The sequence below is a fragment of the Rhinoderma darwinii genome, chromosome 1, assembly GCF_050947455.1.
Source record: "Rhinoderma darwinii isolate aRhiDar2 chromosome 1, aRhiDar2.hap1, whole genome shotgun sequence".
In the NCBI taxonomy this organism is placed as follows: Eukaryota; Metazoa; Chordata; class Amphibia; order Anura; family Rhinodermatidae; genus Rhinoderma; species Rhinoderma darwinii.
This window is the reverse complement of record NC_134687.1, coordinates 88,977,013-88,995,127: the sequence shown is the minus strand read 5'-3', so window position 1 is coordinate 88,995,127 and position 18,115 is coordinate 88,977,013. Positions and strand designations below refer to the sequence as shown.

The window sequence follows — 18,115 nt, the reverse complement described above, 5'->3', positions numbered from 1 at the left end:
CATATCTATACACACACACACACACACACACACACACACACATATCTATACACACACACACACACACACACACACACACACACACATCTATACACACACACACACACACACACACACACACACACACACACACACACACACACTAGTAAAGTCATACCTGTATTCATCTTGATTCTTTGTGGTTAAAAGAAACAGATTTCAGTTTGCCTGTGGATAAAAGAACAATTTAGATTACTCGTCCATAAATAATGTTTATAGGTGTGAAATTATAACCATTAACGATTCCCATGTAGCCGGACTATTGTCTAATTTTGTACATTGAACTCTAAAATAAAACAGTATGTACTAAGCTCCCTTTAGTGGCGGCAGCAGGCAGACAGAATGGTATTATTTAGTTCTATGGGAGAATTTAACAAAGTTTCTACGCCAGAGAGCAATCGTCAAACGGCCCAAGAGTCGCAAAAATTTTTACTTTTGAGACGTTTCAGGCACATCACAAAAGTGGACGGAGCTCAGTGGAAGGCCCTGGCCACATGCGGCCCACCACATTTACAATAATTTATGCCAGAAGCTGGAATGAATTATAGTCGAAATCTACTTAAGCTCCTGGCTGGCGTAAATTTCATTCAGTGGCGCATGGGCAGTCATGCGACAAAGTTACTAAGAGGCGTGAAAACAAAGATATATTACGAAAGTAATCAGCACAGAATGCTGTAGCTAAAAGGGAGAAGGTGTTAAATAGTGGATATTCCCTTTTAGGCTGAGATTCCACAGGGCGTTTTTTCTATGTTTTTTACATGACTTTATTTGTTGATGTAAAACCAAATGCATTTTGGCCGCAAAGTGTGAACCCAGTCTGTGTTATTTTCTTTGGGCGTTTTCACATAGTCTGTCAGACAATCAGTGCATTAATTGGTTGAGTACCATTCATGTTGTTGTGACCCTAGCGGTTTTGCCTTGCTGGGCATGTAGTTTCCAATGTTGTATGCAGGTGTTTAATGTTGAAAACTCCGCTAGAAAAACACAATGTTTACTAATGCAATTGATCCCACTTTAATTACTTTTTTTTAAATTATTATAATGCATTGGAACACTTTCCAATTCCAGCTGTTAAATGCTAAATTTCTGGCGACCTACAGAGTTCAAGGAGTAAACAGTATGCAGTAAGCTCCCCCTAATGGTGACTGTAGAGAGCCAGATTTTATAGCTATGTCTTTGCAGGGGATTAGGGGCTCTGTAACAAAACAAAAAAACAAAAAAGGTGTTCTGATCGATATAAAGATGTATTCTGAAATGAGTCAGCGCAGAATTTAGATAAAAATACAAAACAAAATGGTGTTCAACAGTAGATATTCACTTAAAATACCCTTTTTTAAATAATGGAAGTCGATGGTAAACATATGTAACTGTAACCTAACTCCCTACAGAATGTATGCGGAATATATTTTCATATATTTAAAAGGCAAAAACACCCCTGACTAAATGAACACAGCAAAACAACATCTAGTGCATATTCTCTATATACCATTTATATCAAGAACACTATATATTTTAATCTTATAGTCAGCCATTCATCAATACAAAGAAAATATGTGCGTTTACTTCTCACCCTGAAGTCATCTCTACATCAACCTGAATTCCTTGCAGCACAGTTACTTTTAGTGTACACATTCCTTTTACTATATAATCACTTTTGCTTAACTGTCTCTGCCACTTATGACATTGGCACAGTTTTGTGCCAAACATCTTTACCGGTTAGGCTTTGTTCACATCTGCGTCAGGGCGCCGTTTACAGGTTCCGTCGGAGCTTTCCATCATGGGAACCCCTGAACGGAACCCTGACTGAAACAAATTGAAACCATAGGTTCCCTTTGCATCACCATTGATTTCAATGGCGATGGATCCGGTGCAATAGTTTCCGTTTGTCACTGTTGAGTTCAAGAGTTCAGTTGTTTTGATGGAAGCAATACCGTAGTCGACTGCGCTATTCATTCCGTCAAAACTACGGAACCCTTGCACAATCCAATCTAACCCTTGCTCTAATCTTGGACAACCCATCAAATACTCTATGTCTAAAAACATGACATGGTTAAACAGCAAACAGCTCATTTAATGGTAAATTTTTTTTTTTTTCTTTTCGGTTTAATATATATGGATTATGTGAAATCTTGAATCTAATGAATTGGCTATGAGTATATATATATATATATATATATATATATAGGTTATAATTCATTTAATGGTAAAGCCTATATTCTCCCATATTAACCACAGACTGACATTTACATTGTATTCAGCATTTTCCTTTCGGACACATAAAATGGAAGTACACACGTATGGAGAAATCTAGCCACACTGCTAATGTTATCGCGTAAAATTCCTGGCATTCAGTTTAAAACTCATTTATACGCAGTTCACATATTTTAAGACGTCTAAAACTAGAGCGAGTCCAATCACTTCTGTCCTGTTTGGATAAAGTTTCTTTGATTTCAACCGCAGCCAAGCAAAAGAGCTACAAATTATTATTGAGGATACCACATTCTTGGAGTGTTTGCAGGCTGCTAATGGAGACAGCACTAGTGCTATTCTTTCAGACAATGGAACTTAACCAGCAAAGGCATCCGTGAAGAAAGGCCTTGGGGAACTCAACACTGCTCCAATGCATCCCAGTCAGTCATGATGATTTCTTACATGTGTCAGCAGGACCTACAGCTCTCCTCACCGCAACTAAAGAAACGCATTACCAGCAACAGTTAAAATATATTAACCTCTGACCTCCGCAGCTATTTTTCGAATTTTCACGTTTGTTTTTTCCTCCCCACCTTCCAAAAGCCATAACTCTTATTTTTCCATCAATATTACCGATGAGGGCTTGTTTTTTTGCGGGACGAGTTGTAGATTTTCACAGCACCATTTTTTGTACCATATAATGTATTGGGAAACTATAAAAAATATATGTGGGGTGGAATAGGAAAAAAACTGCGATTCTTCAACCTTTTGGGTGGTTTTGTTTTTACGGCGTTCCCCGTACGGTAAAAACGGCATGTTAGCTTTATTCTGCGGGTCAATACGATTACAGCGATACTAAGTTGATATAGTTTTCTTTACGTTTTACTACTTTTACAAGGAAAAAACTGATTGTTAAAAATAAAATTTGCGGTTTTGTCCCCACATTCTCAGAGCCATAAAGTTTTTATTTTTCTGTCGATTTAGCCGTGTGAGGGCTTATACCATTTTGGCATACGTGAGACTTTTTGAACACTTTTTATTTCATTTTTTTGTGGGAGAAGGGACCAAAAAACAGCAATTCTGATGTTTTGAATTTTTTATTTTTTACGCCGTTCACCGTGCGGACTAAATAATAATATATTGTAATAGTTCAGACTTTTACGGACGCGTCAATACTAGTTATGTTAGCTTTTTATTTTTTTTACATTGTGCTTGAGGGAAAAAGGGGGGTTTTTTGAGCTTTTAATTTTTTTCTTTTTATTTTATTTGTTAAAAAAAACAACTTTATTTTACTGTTTTTTACTTGTCCCCCTAGTGGACTTTAACCAGCGATCGTTAGATCGCTTGCACGATATACTGCAATACTAATGTATTGCAGTATATCGTGACTCTGACCGTCTCCTATGAAGCCCTGCCAGAGGCAGGGCTTCATAGGAGTACAAAGATGGCGGACCTGGGGGACTTAGTCAGGCCCCCAGGCAGCCGTGCAAACCAACGGCTCCCCCTGATCTCACGGCGGGGGAGCTGTTGGGACGTTACAGTGGGTCGCCCCCCTGTTTTTAGTAATTTAAATGCCGCGATGGCACCAGCGAAACGCGCGTCGGGTCAAGCAGAGGTCCCCCTTCCTGGTCCTGATCTCCTATTCATCTTCTACTAAGTAGGTGTAGGTATATCGCTCAGTGTGCTATATGTACTTAGGACTGCATTCTATATTTATATACTATTTACACTATGCATATGTGTCCATCTGTGCAAATTTATTATGCCTAGCACCTGCTCAACAGTATGTATTTATGCACTTTAGCTGTATATAGGAGTTGCTTGTGACCATTTTTTACTTCCTGGGGGCCGCTCTGCTTTTATGTCCGGATTCCATTCCCGTTCGAGGGTTTATGGTATTTTAATATATTTAATTGTTATATGTTGTCTCGGTGTCTAAATTGACTTTAATAAAGACTGTTTGTATTTTTCCAATTACCTGGTCGTGACATGTTTCTTTTTCTAGTTTTGTTATTTAGTCACTAGGACCACTAGTATATATTGGGGTATTGTTCGGTTTGTTATAATGTGTACCTTTACAATGACGCTGATTGGCAGGGCAAAATGACTTGCCCCGCCAATCAGCACTTTTCAACTACGCTAGCGGCGCGATTACATCATCACGTCGCTCCCGTGCTTGAAAGGCGCTGATTGATGGGGCAAGTCATTCTGCCCCGCCAATCAGCGTCATTGTACGACGCTTTGTTCAGCTCCAGCAGACCTGCTCAGAAGAGAGCAAGTCTGCATTGCCATCGGACTGTGCGGGAATGGGATCATGTGAGTATGTAAAGTTTTTAGTTTTTTCTAATAAAACGGTGAGTGGCATTATCTATAGTGGGGGCTCGATCTACAGAAGGGGGGGGGGGTCGTCTATATGTGGGCCACTATACACAGGGGGGTCTATATGTGGGGATGTGGGCCACTATATACAGGGGGGTCTATATGTGGGCCACTATCTACAGGGGGGTCTATATGTTGGGATGTGGGGAACTACATACAGGCGGAGCCATATGTGAGACACTATATACAGGGGGAGCTATATGTGAGACACTATACAGGGGTGGGCTATATGTAGAGTACTATCTATAGGGGAGCTATTTTTTTATGGCACTTTCTATATGGGTGGGCTATATGTGGGACACTATATACAGGGGTGGGTTACCTGTGGGGCACTAGCTACAGGGTGGCTATATGTAGGGCACTGTCTACATGGGTGGGCTATATGTGGGACACTACACCGCATTCCAAATTATTATGCAAATATTATTTTTCGCTGATTTTCCTAAATAGTCTATGCAAATGACAGTCAGTATAATCTTCAAGCCATCAACCGTTGGAGTATAATGCGAATTTTATTGAACAAATCTCCTAATGAGAACAGATTTTTTTTTAGAAGTAAAAAAACTCAAAATGCACTGTTTCAAATTATTATGCACAACAGAGATCAAAACATTTTAAAGGTTGTAAAGAGAACTAAAATGGTAATTTGTTGAATTTGCAGCATCAGGAAGTCATATTTACAGAAATCAAAAGCTCTTTCAATAAAAAAAAAATGTAACAGGCCAAGTTACATGTTAACATAGGACCCCTTCTTTGATATCACCTTCACAATTCATGCATCCATTGAATTTGTGAGTATTTGGACAGTTTCTGCTTGAATATCTTTGAAAGATGTCAGAATAGCCTCCCAGAGCTTCTGTTTTGATGTGAACTGCCTCCCACCCTCATAGATATTTTGCTCGAGGAAGCTCCAAAGGTTCTCAATAGGGTTGAGGTCAGGGCAACATGGGGGCCACACCATGAGTTTCTCTCCTTTTATGCCTATAGCAGCCAATGACACAGAGGTATTCTTTGCAGCATGAGATGGTGCATTGTCATGCATGAAGATAATTTTGCTACGGAAGGCACGGTTCTTCTTTTTGTACCACGGAAGAAAGTGGACAGTCATAAATTCTACGTACTTTGCAGAGGTCATTTTCACACTGTCAGGGACCCTAAAGGGGCCTACCAGCCCTCTCCCCATGATTCCAGCCCAAAACATGACTCTGCCACCTCCTTGCTGACGTCACAGCGTTGTTGGGACATGGTAGCCATTCACCAACCATCCACTACTCCATCCATCTTGACCATCCAGGGTTGCACGGCACTCATCAGTAAACAACACGGTTTGAAAATTAGTCTTCATTAATTTCTGAGCCCACTGCAACCGTTTCTGCTTGTGAGCATTGTTTAGAGGTGGCCGAATAATAGCTTTATGCACACTTGCAATCCTCTGGAGGATCCTACACCTTGAGGTTCGCTGGACTCCAGAGGCACCAGCGGCTTCAAATACCTGTTTGCTGCTTTGCAATGGCATTTTAGCAGCTGTTCTCCTAATCCTATTAATTTGTCTGGCAGAAACCTTCCTCATTATGCCTTTATCTGAACGAACCAGTCTGTGCTCTGAATCGGCCACAAATCTTTTCACAGTACGATGATCACGCTTACGTTTTCTTGCAATATCCAATATTTTCATACAGTATCCAAGGTATTGCACTATTTCAAGCTTTTCGGCAGCAGAGAGATCCTTTTTCTTTCCCATATTGCTTGAAACCTGTGGCCTGCTTAATAATGTGGAACGTCCTTCAGTAGTTTTCCTTTGATTGGGCACACCTGGCAAACTAATTATCACAGGTGTCTGAAATTGATTACAATGATCCAAAGAGCCCTAAGACACAATACCATCCATGAGTTTAATTGAAAAACTAATAATTAAAAGTTTATGACACTTAAATCCAATGTGCATAATAATTTGGAACACTGTGTATATACAGGGGGAGCTATATGCGAGACACTATCTACAGAGGTGGGCTATACGTGGAGCACGATCTATAAGGGAAGCTATATGTAGGGCAGCACGGTGGCTCAGTGGTTAGCACTATTGCCTTGCAGCTCTGGAGTCCATATGTGGGCACGATCTACAGAGGGCTGTATGTAGGGCACTATCTACAGAGGCTCTATGGGGGTCACTATATACAGGGGGCAATATCTACAGGGTCACATTGTGTATGTGACAGTGTATGGTACTATTATAATCAGGGACACAGTGTATGGCGCTATTATATTTAGAGGTGTTGAGAATTGTAACTTCGTTTATAGGTGCAGAAATGTTTTAATAGTGAGAAGCTGAAGACATCTGAGCGGAAAACTGCACAAATGGGTCATGGACGGTAGAAATCCATCATAGAGGTCTGGACCGGAGGGAGAAGAAAAGACCTATAATCTGAGACGTCACCGATGAGTCACTTAATGTAAATGTTTATTCTGCCTCTAATCAGCACTGTAGTCGCTGTATTATCTGCAGCAAGATGATGGGTGGTATGATATTTTTTTTGTGAAACAGCATCTCCCAGCATATACTTACCATTGTTCGGGCCATGCAGGGAGCTGTAGTTTTATGCCGTACAAACCTATACGGCAGGGGTTGCACTAAATTGAGCTGTATTTATTCTGGTGCTGTATATATGTACTGATCTTGGTTCTGATGCTGTATGCAAGTACTGAGCTTTGTTCTGGTGCTGTATATATGTATGAGATTGGTTCTGGTGCTGTATTTATGTACTGAGCTTGGTTCTGGAGCCGTATAGGTCAGAGCTTGGTTCTGGATCTGTAATTATGTAGGATATATTTATAATAACAAAATTGCAGGGCAGATAGTATTGTTCGCAATTCATTGTATATTTAATGGGCATCTGTCAGGTAGTTGCACCGCCACCATGCGGTGATACATGACCAGACAATATTTCCAAACATTCCCTTGTATGTTTTTTTCAGATGCAGCAAAATCTTTAAAATCCACTTTTAAAACAGCGCACACTATATGCTAATTACTCATTAGAGGGTCATGGGGCGATGCCCCTATCCTGAAGAGTCACATAGTCCTGCCCCAAACCCACCTTTCCACGTTTGAGTGACATCTCCCTGGCCGATACAACTTTCTCGGATATACCATTGCCTTGTGGCACTATACACAAGGGGGGGGGGGGGGCTGTGTGGCTCTATACACAAGGGGGAGCTGTGTGGCACTATTTACAAGGGGGAGGGCTGTGGCTCTATCTACAGGGATATGTGTGCTGCACTATCTACTAAGGGGGGCTGTGTGACACTATATACAAGGGAGGGGGGCTATATGGCACTATATACAGCGGGGGCTTTATGGCGATATCTACAGGGGGGCTGCATGGCACTATCTACAAGGGGCAGTGGGGGCGCTATCTACAAATGGGATGTGACACTGTCTATAGGCAGGGCTATACATCACTGTCTACAGGGGGGCTGTATGGCACATTCTATAGGGGGCACTATTTATAAGGGGGGCTGTTTGTGGCACCTGGGGGGGCCCCGGTCAAGAGTTTGCAATGGGGCCCAGTCTTTCCTAGTTACACCCCTGAGCCAGAACATGGTGATTCCTGGGCCTCACCATTGGTCGTAGTACATTCCAAATTTTTATTTTTTCTTAAATAACCTCAATGTAGCTTAAAGTTTGTCTCCTGAACTTAATTGAACATTAAAATAAGCAAAAAAAGGAGTCCGTTATATATAGCTAAATCAGAGATCCGTGCAACTATAAAAAGGCAATATGTAATAACATCGTCAAAACTGTCTCCCCCAGCCGCACCTCACCTACTGGAGGGTGTCAGAGTTTCAGAAGCACTCTTTTTTAAATAGCTCCTTGGATCTGTACGGATTTATAACATAGCACATTAACATTAAAGGGGTTGTCCGAGATTTAATGACTGTGTTAATGCTTGTAATTTATAAATACATTTGTAATATACATACATTTTCCAAAGTGGCCCCGTTTCCAGATCCTGCCGTGTGGAACTTGACGGGTGACGTCACTCTCTGCACTGGCTCTGGCCGCTTTGTTGATCTTGAATTATTTTCCGGGTATACGACACATCACTTGTGACGTGGTGTATATCGGCTTGTTCTGTTGTAATGCGCATGCGCGGCCCCTGCTGTGATCTCGAGAACAGCAGGGACCGTGAGAACAGCAGTGACAGCACATGCGCGTTACGGGCTGTGAAGCAGAACAAGCCGATATACACCACGTCACAAGTGACGTGTCGTATACCCGGCAAATAATTCAAGATCAACAAAGCGGCCAGAGCCAGTGCAGAGAGTGACGTTGTCACGAAGTGTCTGTTGACCTACAGGGCCGTACCGCCTTGGCGGTAAGGCAGCTGGCCAACAGGACGCAGGTCAAAGTCTATAGTTCATATTGGTACCTGTGGCAGCTCGGACAGTAGCAAGGCAGGCTTGGCAGGAACTTGGCACCAGGTGGACGTCAGGTGTGGAGAAGCAACACAGGCGTGGTATACAGACTAGCACTAGATCAGGTTACTAGTATATAGGATACAGAAACACTGGGAGCAGGAAACACTAGGGGGCCATTAGCAAGACAGACTAGGAATACAACAAAGCTCAGGCATAGAACTAGGGGGCTGGACCCCTCTTATAGTCCAGGGTACTCACGGGTCAAGGATCATGAACGAGGTCTGGTGCACACGCTGCCCCTTTAAGAGCGGGCACGAGCGTGCGCGCGCACCCTACGGGATCCGGCTGTGGTGAGTAGACGCGAGCGCTGGCCTCTCCTGAAGAGGAGGCTGGGGCCAGCGCTTGCCGACTCGTGGCTGCGGCTGTCAGGAGAGAACGGAGCTGACAGCCCACAGCCACGGACATTACAGACGTCACCCGTCAAGTTCCCGACGACAGGATCTGGAAATGGGGCCACTTTGGAAAACGTAAGTATATTAAAAATGTGTTTACATTCATAAATTGCAAGCATTAACATAAAGTCATTAAATCTCGAACAACCCCTTCAAAGGGAACCGGTCAACAGCATTTCACCTATTAAACCAGCAATACCTGGTGGTAGTGGGTGAAAAATGATTTCTATATAACCTATAATTGTCTTCTTAGTTGGCTCTGTAGCTTTAGTATTCAGTTTTTTAGTATTCCCAGACCGCATGCTAATGAGCATAAAAGAGTCAAATCTTCATTTGAAAAGAGTCAGAACTTCATTCCTCAAGTCTTCCCGAGTTTACCCCGCTTCCTTACTTTTGATTGACAGCTCCTCGCCTTCCCCTAGCACACAAAATCCTGTGCTTGTGCATCGATGTCCTCTTTTTGTGTGCGCACAAAGGGACACCGGATTATTACGATAAAAGGCGCAAAATGTTTGCAGACCATTATTTACAGTCGGAGGAGGAGTTTAGGAGAGGGGATAAGGGCAATGAACTTTTTATAGCAGCGGCCAGTGAGGGATAAGTAAAGTTCAATAGGTGAAATGCTGGTGACAGGTTCCCTTTAAGTATTTTCGTCATTTAGGTTTACAGTTCAGAAAACTAGTATGAATACATTGGCAGCATTTACAGTGTACTGTAAAATTAAGAGAATTACAAAATCACGAAAATCTGCACAAGCTTCACCTCTGGCCTTGCAAAAAGCAGAAACATTTATTTCTTATTGTGGACACTGGCCAAGTTGGCTACCCTGGTTTTCTGAAAGAGAGTCCTATGTTTCATTGTGGACTCCTTCAGACTTTGCAAATTTCCTTCATACAATACTAATAGAGATAGACTACACATATAGAGAGTATAAATTACCAAAACATAAATGGTTTAGTAGTGCAAGCTGTAATATCAACCTCTATGTTTTAAAGGGGTTGTCTCATGACAGACATTGACCCCTTAACAACCAGGCCTTTTTGGCCTTAATGACCAAGGATTATTTTTAGTTTTTTCAAAGTCGCATTCCAAGAGTCATAACTTTTTTTTTTATTCCGTTGACATGGCCGTATAAGGGCTTGTTTTTTTGCGGGACGTGTTGTATTTTTCAATTGCACCATTTTTGGATGCATATAATATATTGATTAACTTTTATTCACTTTATTTTAGAAGAGAATTGAAAATAAACAGCTATTCGAGCATTGTTTTTCGGGTTATAAACTTACGCCATTCACTATGCGAACCTAGTGTTACCATTATTCTATGGGTCGGCTCGATTAAGGGCATACCAAATATGTAAAGATTTTAATGTTTTCCTGCGTTTGCATGACAAAATAAATTACTAGTTTTTGCATTACCACATGCCAAGAGCCGTAACTTTTTTTATTTTCTTGTCGATGTAGCCATAGGTGGGATTGTTTTTTGCTGGGACAAGTTGTAGTTTATATTGGTACTATTTTGGGTTCATGGGACGTCTTAACTTATTTTTTTGTGGGGGGTTATGGGAAAAAAAATTATTTTTGCGTTGCTTTATGCATTATTTTTTTTGGACAACGTTCACTTAGCAGGTAAATTAATTTGTTAACTTAATTGTTCAAGTCATTATGATCGTGGTAATACCATATATGTGTTATTATGTTTTTACACTTTTACTAAATAAAACTTTTTTTATGGGGAAAAAACTGGTTTTATCTTTACTGTAATCTTTTTTTTTCATAAACTTTATTTAACGGTTTTACTTTTTTGTTAGGCCCCCGACTGCCATGGGAACCGATTGGAGCCCTGCGATCGCGCCATGGGTGTGCCGATGGGGTGACAGAGGGAGCACCCTCCCTCTGTCAAACACCTTAAATGCCGCTGTCGGTATTGACAGCGGCATCTGAAGGGTTAAACTGCCAGAAATAGAGCTCTTCGATTCTGGCAGTTGCGGCAGGAGCCTGGCTGTGTATAACAGCCGTGCTCCTGACACTGATCTCGTGGGTACAGTGGCAGTACCCATGAGATCAGAGTGACAGATATATCAGTCACGATGAGGGAACTAGCACCTAATCCTGACGGATATATCCGTCAAATATCGTTAAGGGGTTAATGGCGTCTCAATAGGATGTGCCATAAATGTCCACCGGGACACGCACATAACTCTAGAACTTTTCTAGAGATAGATGCGAGTCCTAGAAATGGGTCCCACATCGATCTGACATTTATGGCATAGTCTGTGGATATGCCATGAGACAACCCCATTAAGCTTCTCTGCCAGAATGATTTTGCAGATGCAATTTAAAAAGGATTTCCAACCAAAACATAAAATGCCCATATATTAATAAATTAGTAGACAGCGTTTGGTAATTATGTGTTATTTACTGGTATTTTTCTGTTATGCTGTGAGGTCCATTTTTACACAATTGATAACAGGAAGTGCAGCCATATTGGTTGTCACTTTTGAATTAACTTTTAGGAAACTTTTGCCTAACAACAAAGAGAGTTTGCGGAGAAGTTAATTCAGAGACCCCAAATAGGACTGCCCTTCATGTTTCCACCTTTTTCAAAATGTCTGCTGCAACAGAAAGAAGTTTACACCTGTGGATGTACCAAACGTTGTTTACTGCTCAAACATCTGATTTACTAATATATGCCATTTTTGACATTTTAGGTGGACATTCCTTGGTAACACTCATGCTACTTTAGCTTACACTTTATGTAATCAACCATCGAGGGCCATGCATTTGTTTAACAAATTTTAAAGGTGAGATGAGTTGATCTTCTCAGGTGACAGGGAAGATGCACAAACCAGTCCCTACATTGCTCATCTACATATAGAGCCTATTGATGTACCATGGATGGATTTTCAACAGTCTTAAAAGTGGCCATACACCTTAGATGGCGGTCAGCTGAATAGCTTTTCCTACTGACCCAGACCCCTGTGGTTATTGCTCATCTCATGTGAGAATAAAGGATCAGGTATGTTGAATTCCAAACACATCCAACCCCACTTTCCCTTGACATCTGCTTTTGGGGGAAGAGTTGGGACACCCCAATACACTTTAGATGCTTGACGTTAATCTAATGTGTATGGGCACCTTTACTCCAAAAGCTTTAATTAATAGGGAGGGGATGCTATGCAAGTTTGCTGTCAGACATAACGTACAGAAATTGTAGTAGTAGAAAAAGACTTGTCTGAGAAGCTTGTGTTTACTGTATTTATTGTGTAATGAAAGTTAAAGCGACCGTCCAGTCCCCACAAAAAAAATAAAACTATTGATAGTAGAATGATTTTTAAGTTACCTGGTGTCCATCCAGTTGGTTCCTCTCTCTCCGTTGCTTGTTCTTGTTCCCTGTTGTCTTCCATCCAACATGGCTGCCTCTGTCTCAGGCGTTGGAGGAGGGGGCGTGTCTCAAACATGCAGACTATGCTCCCTATGCAAGTCCGAGACAGCGGCGGCCATATTGGATGGAAAACAACAGGGACTGAGAACGAGGCAACGGAGAGAGAAGAACCAACGGAATGTACGCTAGAGAAGTTAAAAATCATTCTACGATCACTAGTTTAATTTTGTGTGGGGATTGGAGGGTCACTTTAAAGGTGACTAGTAGCCAGGGGCATGCATGAGATTGAACATATTTTTTAAGTGCTGTAAAAGTATTAATATAACAAATTGGACAGTAAACCAGCATTATCTGCTAGGCTATATTTATAGCCTTTGCAATCTATTCCTTAAAATTCTCTCTCTTGAGTTATTTTGATACCTCTCCGCTCCTTTGCAACCCTCTCAGAGCAGATACAGGCTGTGATACTTTTACATATTTTATGAAATACTAAGCTATCGGAGCACGAGCTTTGTTAATTATTTAGGAGATGGCTGGTTTGCTCTGTTCTTCCTATTATATTCTTGTTGAACATGAAACACTTTAGGTTGACTGATAATGGGTTTATTCAAAAAGACAAATATGTCAAATCTTTCTAAACTCATGTTCTAGACTAAACAAATAAAACTTATTTTGCAGAGTTAAACATGTTTTTCTCTATGGTGCATAGCTTACGTAATGCAATGACTAAGTTATTTCTAATAGGTCTAAATAAAAGGTTGTTTTCTTTATTACAGAAGGGCTTGTGATCTAAGCGCACCAAAGTAGAAATAGTTGAAAAGAATATTTAAAGTGTCCCTGACCTTTCAGTTTTCCACTCAATCAGAGATCTAGCATAGGGCTGTGCACTAGATTCTTTGGGCATAACACAGGACAGATGGAAAGTTTAAAGGGGGTTTCCACTACCAGACAACTGATGACCTATCCACTGGATAGGTCATCAGTATATGATTGATGCGTGTTCGACATCAGCTGCTCCAGCTGCTTACGGGCACTGGATATCATTGCACACTATGCAGTGTATGGAGCCGGAAGCAGTTGGCTCCGTACACTGCACAGCAGCTGTGCTGCAGCTGTACTCCTATTCACTTGAATAGGAGCAGAGCTGCAGTACTGCAGCTTGGCCGATATTCCGTGACCGGAGCCAACTGCTATCGGAATGGACCTCCGGTGCCCAGAGGCAGCCAGAATAGCAGATTGGTGTGGTGTCCGGGTGTCGGACCTCCACCGATCATATGCGCATGAACTATCCGGTAGATAGGTAATCAGTTGTCCTGTAGTGGAAAACCACTTTAAGTATCATAACTTACAATATTTTTAACATCACGTCCTCTTATAAGTATGCGAGTAGGGTTTCATGCCTTTTTTTCCCATTAAATTAATTAAAAATTATTGGACAGAATAGTTTGTCATAATAAATCAGTTTTTCCAAACCATAATTCAATAGAATGTCCCTAAAAGTGCAAGAATAATAGATTTTCCTTTACCAATCTATTTTTTTTTTTACCAAATAAAGAGGATTGTAAAATAAATTGATGGAGAGAAAGCATGCACTCTGTGGCAGGTGGGTGGGGCTCGACTTAGCGCTTGAATATTGAGGACTCCTGAGCGCGCGCACATCATTGAGAGGATTCCAGGCTCGGCATGCGCTGCAAGAAATAAACAGCGATTTTATGAAAACGAGTGAATATTACAAGGTAAGTTATGCACCGCTGGAATCAGGGTCTCTGGCACAACTTTAGGTTGACCTCAGATAAGGCATAAACCTGGTGATAGATTATTTTTAAAGGACATACATGTTGTTTTCTGCTGCAATAATACTGCACAATAACTAAGATATCCAATATTAAAGATCTCACAACTACCATAATCCATTGAGATTTCAGAATTCCAGCACAGTCACTGATGATGTTCACCAACTTAAGTTACTATAGAAACGAAAAAGGTTGTAGTACTTCCCAAAGCGTGTCACCCTAGTTCTTTGCCTCATTCACCTCATTTCTGTGCTAATTTCTTTTAGCATTTTTTTTTTTTTTCTCCCTGGATTCCAAAAGCCATAACTTTTGACATAGCCGCTTGAGGGCTTGATTTTTGTGGCACCGGTTGTATTTTCTAATGGCCTTATTTACCACGTGGTTCTGCTTCTTTTTTTTATGTTTTACTACTTTTACAAAATAAAATTGGCGATATTAATTAGGTTTATTTTCTTGTTGTTTTACTGAAAAAAAAAAAAAGTTTTTAATTTACATTCTTTTAATACATTTTTTACAACTTTATTCTACTTATATGCATACACATACAGATATATATGCACTATTCAGCCGTCACAATAAAACCACTGACAGGTGAGGTGAATAACATTGATTATCTTGTTATAATGGCGCCTGTCAAGGGTTGGACTATATAAAAGTGTTCTTTCAGGCCTATTTCTGAGCGTAAATGACTAATATGCCTGGAAATACACTAGCAAAACACCTACAAACAGCTTCCCATTGAATTCAATGGGAAATACACTGTACTGTTCACATGAGGTGTACTTTTACGCTGCTGAATTTAAAAAAACACCCCCCTTAAAAAGAGGTAGCATGTCACGCCTCAAAAGAAGCTTCAAATGAATAGAAGCTTCATTTTCAGCTTCAAAAAACATCTTAAAATCAGAGGCGGTTTTCTCTTTAAAACAGCTCCGTAATGTTCAACCACTTCTTTTTGTACGTGTGAACATACCCTTAGACAGCAGTTGAACAGTCAGTTACTTAAAGTTGATGTGTTGGAAGCAAGAAAAATGGGCAAGAGTAGGGATCTGAACGACCGTTACAACGGCCAAATTTGGATTGCTAGACGACCAAATCAGTATGTCTTGTGGGGTTGTACCCGGTATGTAGTGGTTAGTAGCTACCAAAAGTGTTCCAAGAAAGGACAACCAGTGAACCAGTGACAGGGTAATGGGTGCACAACGCACATTGATCTGCTTGGGGAGCAAAGGCTAGCCCATCTTATCTGAACCCACAAAAGAGCTACTGTAGCAGATATTGCTGAAAAAGTTAATGCTGGCTATGATAGAAAGATGTCAGAACACACAGCGCATTGCAGCTTGCTGCAATTGTAGCTGCGTAGCCGCAAACTGGTGAGAGTGCCCATGCTGACCCCTGTTCACTAATGAAAGTGCCTACAACGGGCATGTGAGCATCAGAACTGCACCATGGAGCAATGGAAGATGATGTCCTGGTCTGATGAATCAGGTCATCTTTTACATCATGTGAATGGCCACATGCGTGTGTCTCGCTTACCTAGGGAAGAGATGGCCCCAGGATGCGCTATAGGAACAAGGCAAGCTGGCGGAGGCAGTGTGATGCTCTGGGCAATGCGTTACTGGGAAATCTTAGGTCCTGGCAGTCATGTGGAGGATAATTTGACACATACCACTTGCCTAAACGTTGTGGCAGACCAAGTACACCCCTTCATAGCATTGGTGTTGACTAATGGCAGTGATCTCTTTCAGCCGCCCTCAAAAAATGTTAAGGAATGATTAGAGGGAAACAAGAAAGGGTTTAAAGTGTTGACTTGCCCTCCAAGTTCGCAAGATATAAAAATTCAGATCCATGAAGGCCTCACCTCAAAACTTACAGGACTTAAGGGATCAGCTGCTAATGTACAAGATACCACAGGACAATATTTTGGTAACTTTAACCCTTCTGCGTCAGGGGATTTAAAGTCGGATAACTTCAATGCTGCACACCCCATTTTTTTTGCACCCTTCCATTATGTACATAGAATTTCAGTGTAATTTCTTTATTACGGCTGACTATTAAAACATACCCCTAAATGGTAAAAAAATACCTATGAACTGATCTCTGTCCCAGAGACTATTGCGGCCTGATGATTCCCAGCAAGAAATAGCTGAGAACTATTTGATCGTTCCCCTGCAACTGCAGACTAAAAAAGCATCTTATAAATTTAGCTTCATGCTGAACCATAATTAACAAAACATGTATTTCAGGCAGTCTGGTTTATTTTCTCACAAACACATATTGTACCCAGAGTATACATAGATTCATAGTTACATAGGTTGACAAAAAAAAAAAAAAAAAGACCGGTCCATCAAGTCCAACCTCTCAATAAATTTATCGTCAGTTATTTCTGAATTATAACCCTCAATGCCATTTGTCCGTAAATAATTATCTAGCCTTTTTTTAAATGCGGACATTACTACCTTTTGGGGTAACTGTAAAGAACCCTTTCCCATATTGATGATGTCTGAAACGTCTTCTACACGCAATGAATGTCCCCCTGGTCCATTGTAGAGTACTTGGAAAGAATAGATTACGTGCTAGCTCTTTGTATTGACCATACATATTTATATATGGTAATAAAAGCACCTCTAAGGCGTCTTTTTTCCAAGCTGAACAAGCCCAATTTCTCTAGCCTTTCATTGTAAGCAACGCCTCCCATCCCATTCAATAATCTAGTCGCCCACCTTTGAACCCTCCCCAGTTGTCCTCATCCTTTTTACAATATGGAGAACAAAACAGAATTCCATATTCAAGATGTGGCCTTACAAGGCATTTATAGGAGGGTTAATATTACATTGGAATCACAGGTTTTTCACTCTCTTTTTATACACCCTAAAATCATATTTGCTTTTGCAGCTGCTGCTTGACTTTGAGTGCTACTGTTTAGCTTATTGTAACCAGAATACCCAGGTCCTTCTCTTGTTCTGTTATTACCTAGTTTTAGTCCATTTAATTTATATGAATTAAGTAGTACAGTAAAGTTTGCTATAAGACAAAGGCAATATTAAAGCTAATCACACATAGCCATTTATATAAAAGACCTACATAAATAGTTTTATAATCTGTACCAGGTAACTACAATGAGTAAAATAAACAATAGCTGCATTGCTATGCAGAGGCACAAAGAAACATACAAGTTCAGCCATAGTGTCTAGTTAAAATGTGATGTCTGTTATACCTCTTAGGGCCTGTTCACATCAGCATTTCCCTTCCGTTGAAGGGTTCTGTCGGAGGTTTTCGTCAGGTTAACCCCTCAACAGAAAGGCAAACGGAAACCTCAGCTTCCGTTTCCCTCACCATCGAACTCAATGGTGACGGAAACCTAGCTAATGGTTTCCGTCTGTCACCGTTGTGACAGGGTTCCGTTGTTTCAGACAGAATCAATAGCGCAGTCGACTGCGCTATTGATTCCGTCAAAATTCA

General features: G+C 40.9%; 1 protein-coding gene across 1 annotated transcript in view; it reads right to left on the bottom strand.

The window, feature by feature from the left end:
- Window positions 1-18,115, bottom strand: part of SORBS2 (sorbin and SH3 domain containing 2) — a 333,928-nt gene that overhangs the window by 120,489 nt on the left and 195,324 nt on the right. The window contains exon 3 of the mRNA XM_075860172.1: window positions 158-207. Within this exon, the coding sequence (XP_075716287.1) occupies window positions 158-167 (10 nt within the window). The 5' untranslated portion in view covers window positions 168-207. The remainder of the gene's footprint in view (window positions 1-157; window positions 208-18,115) is intronic.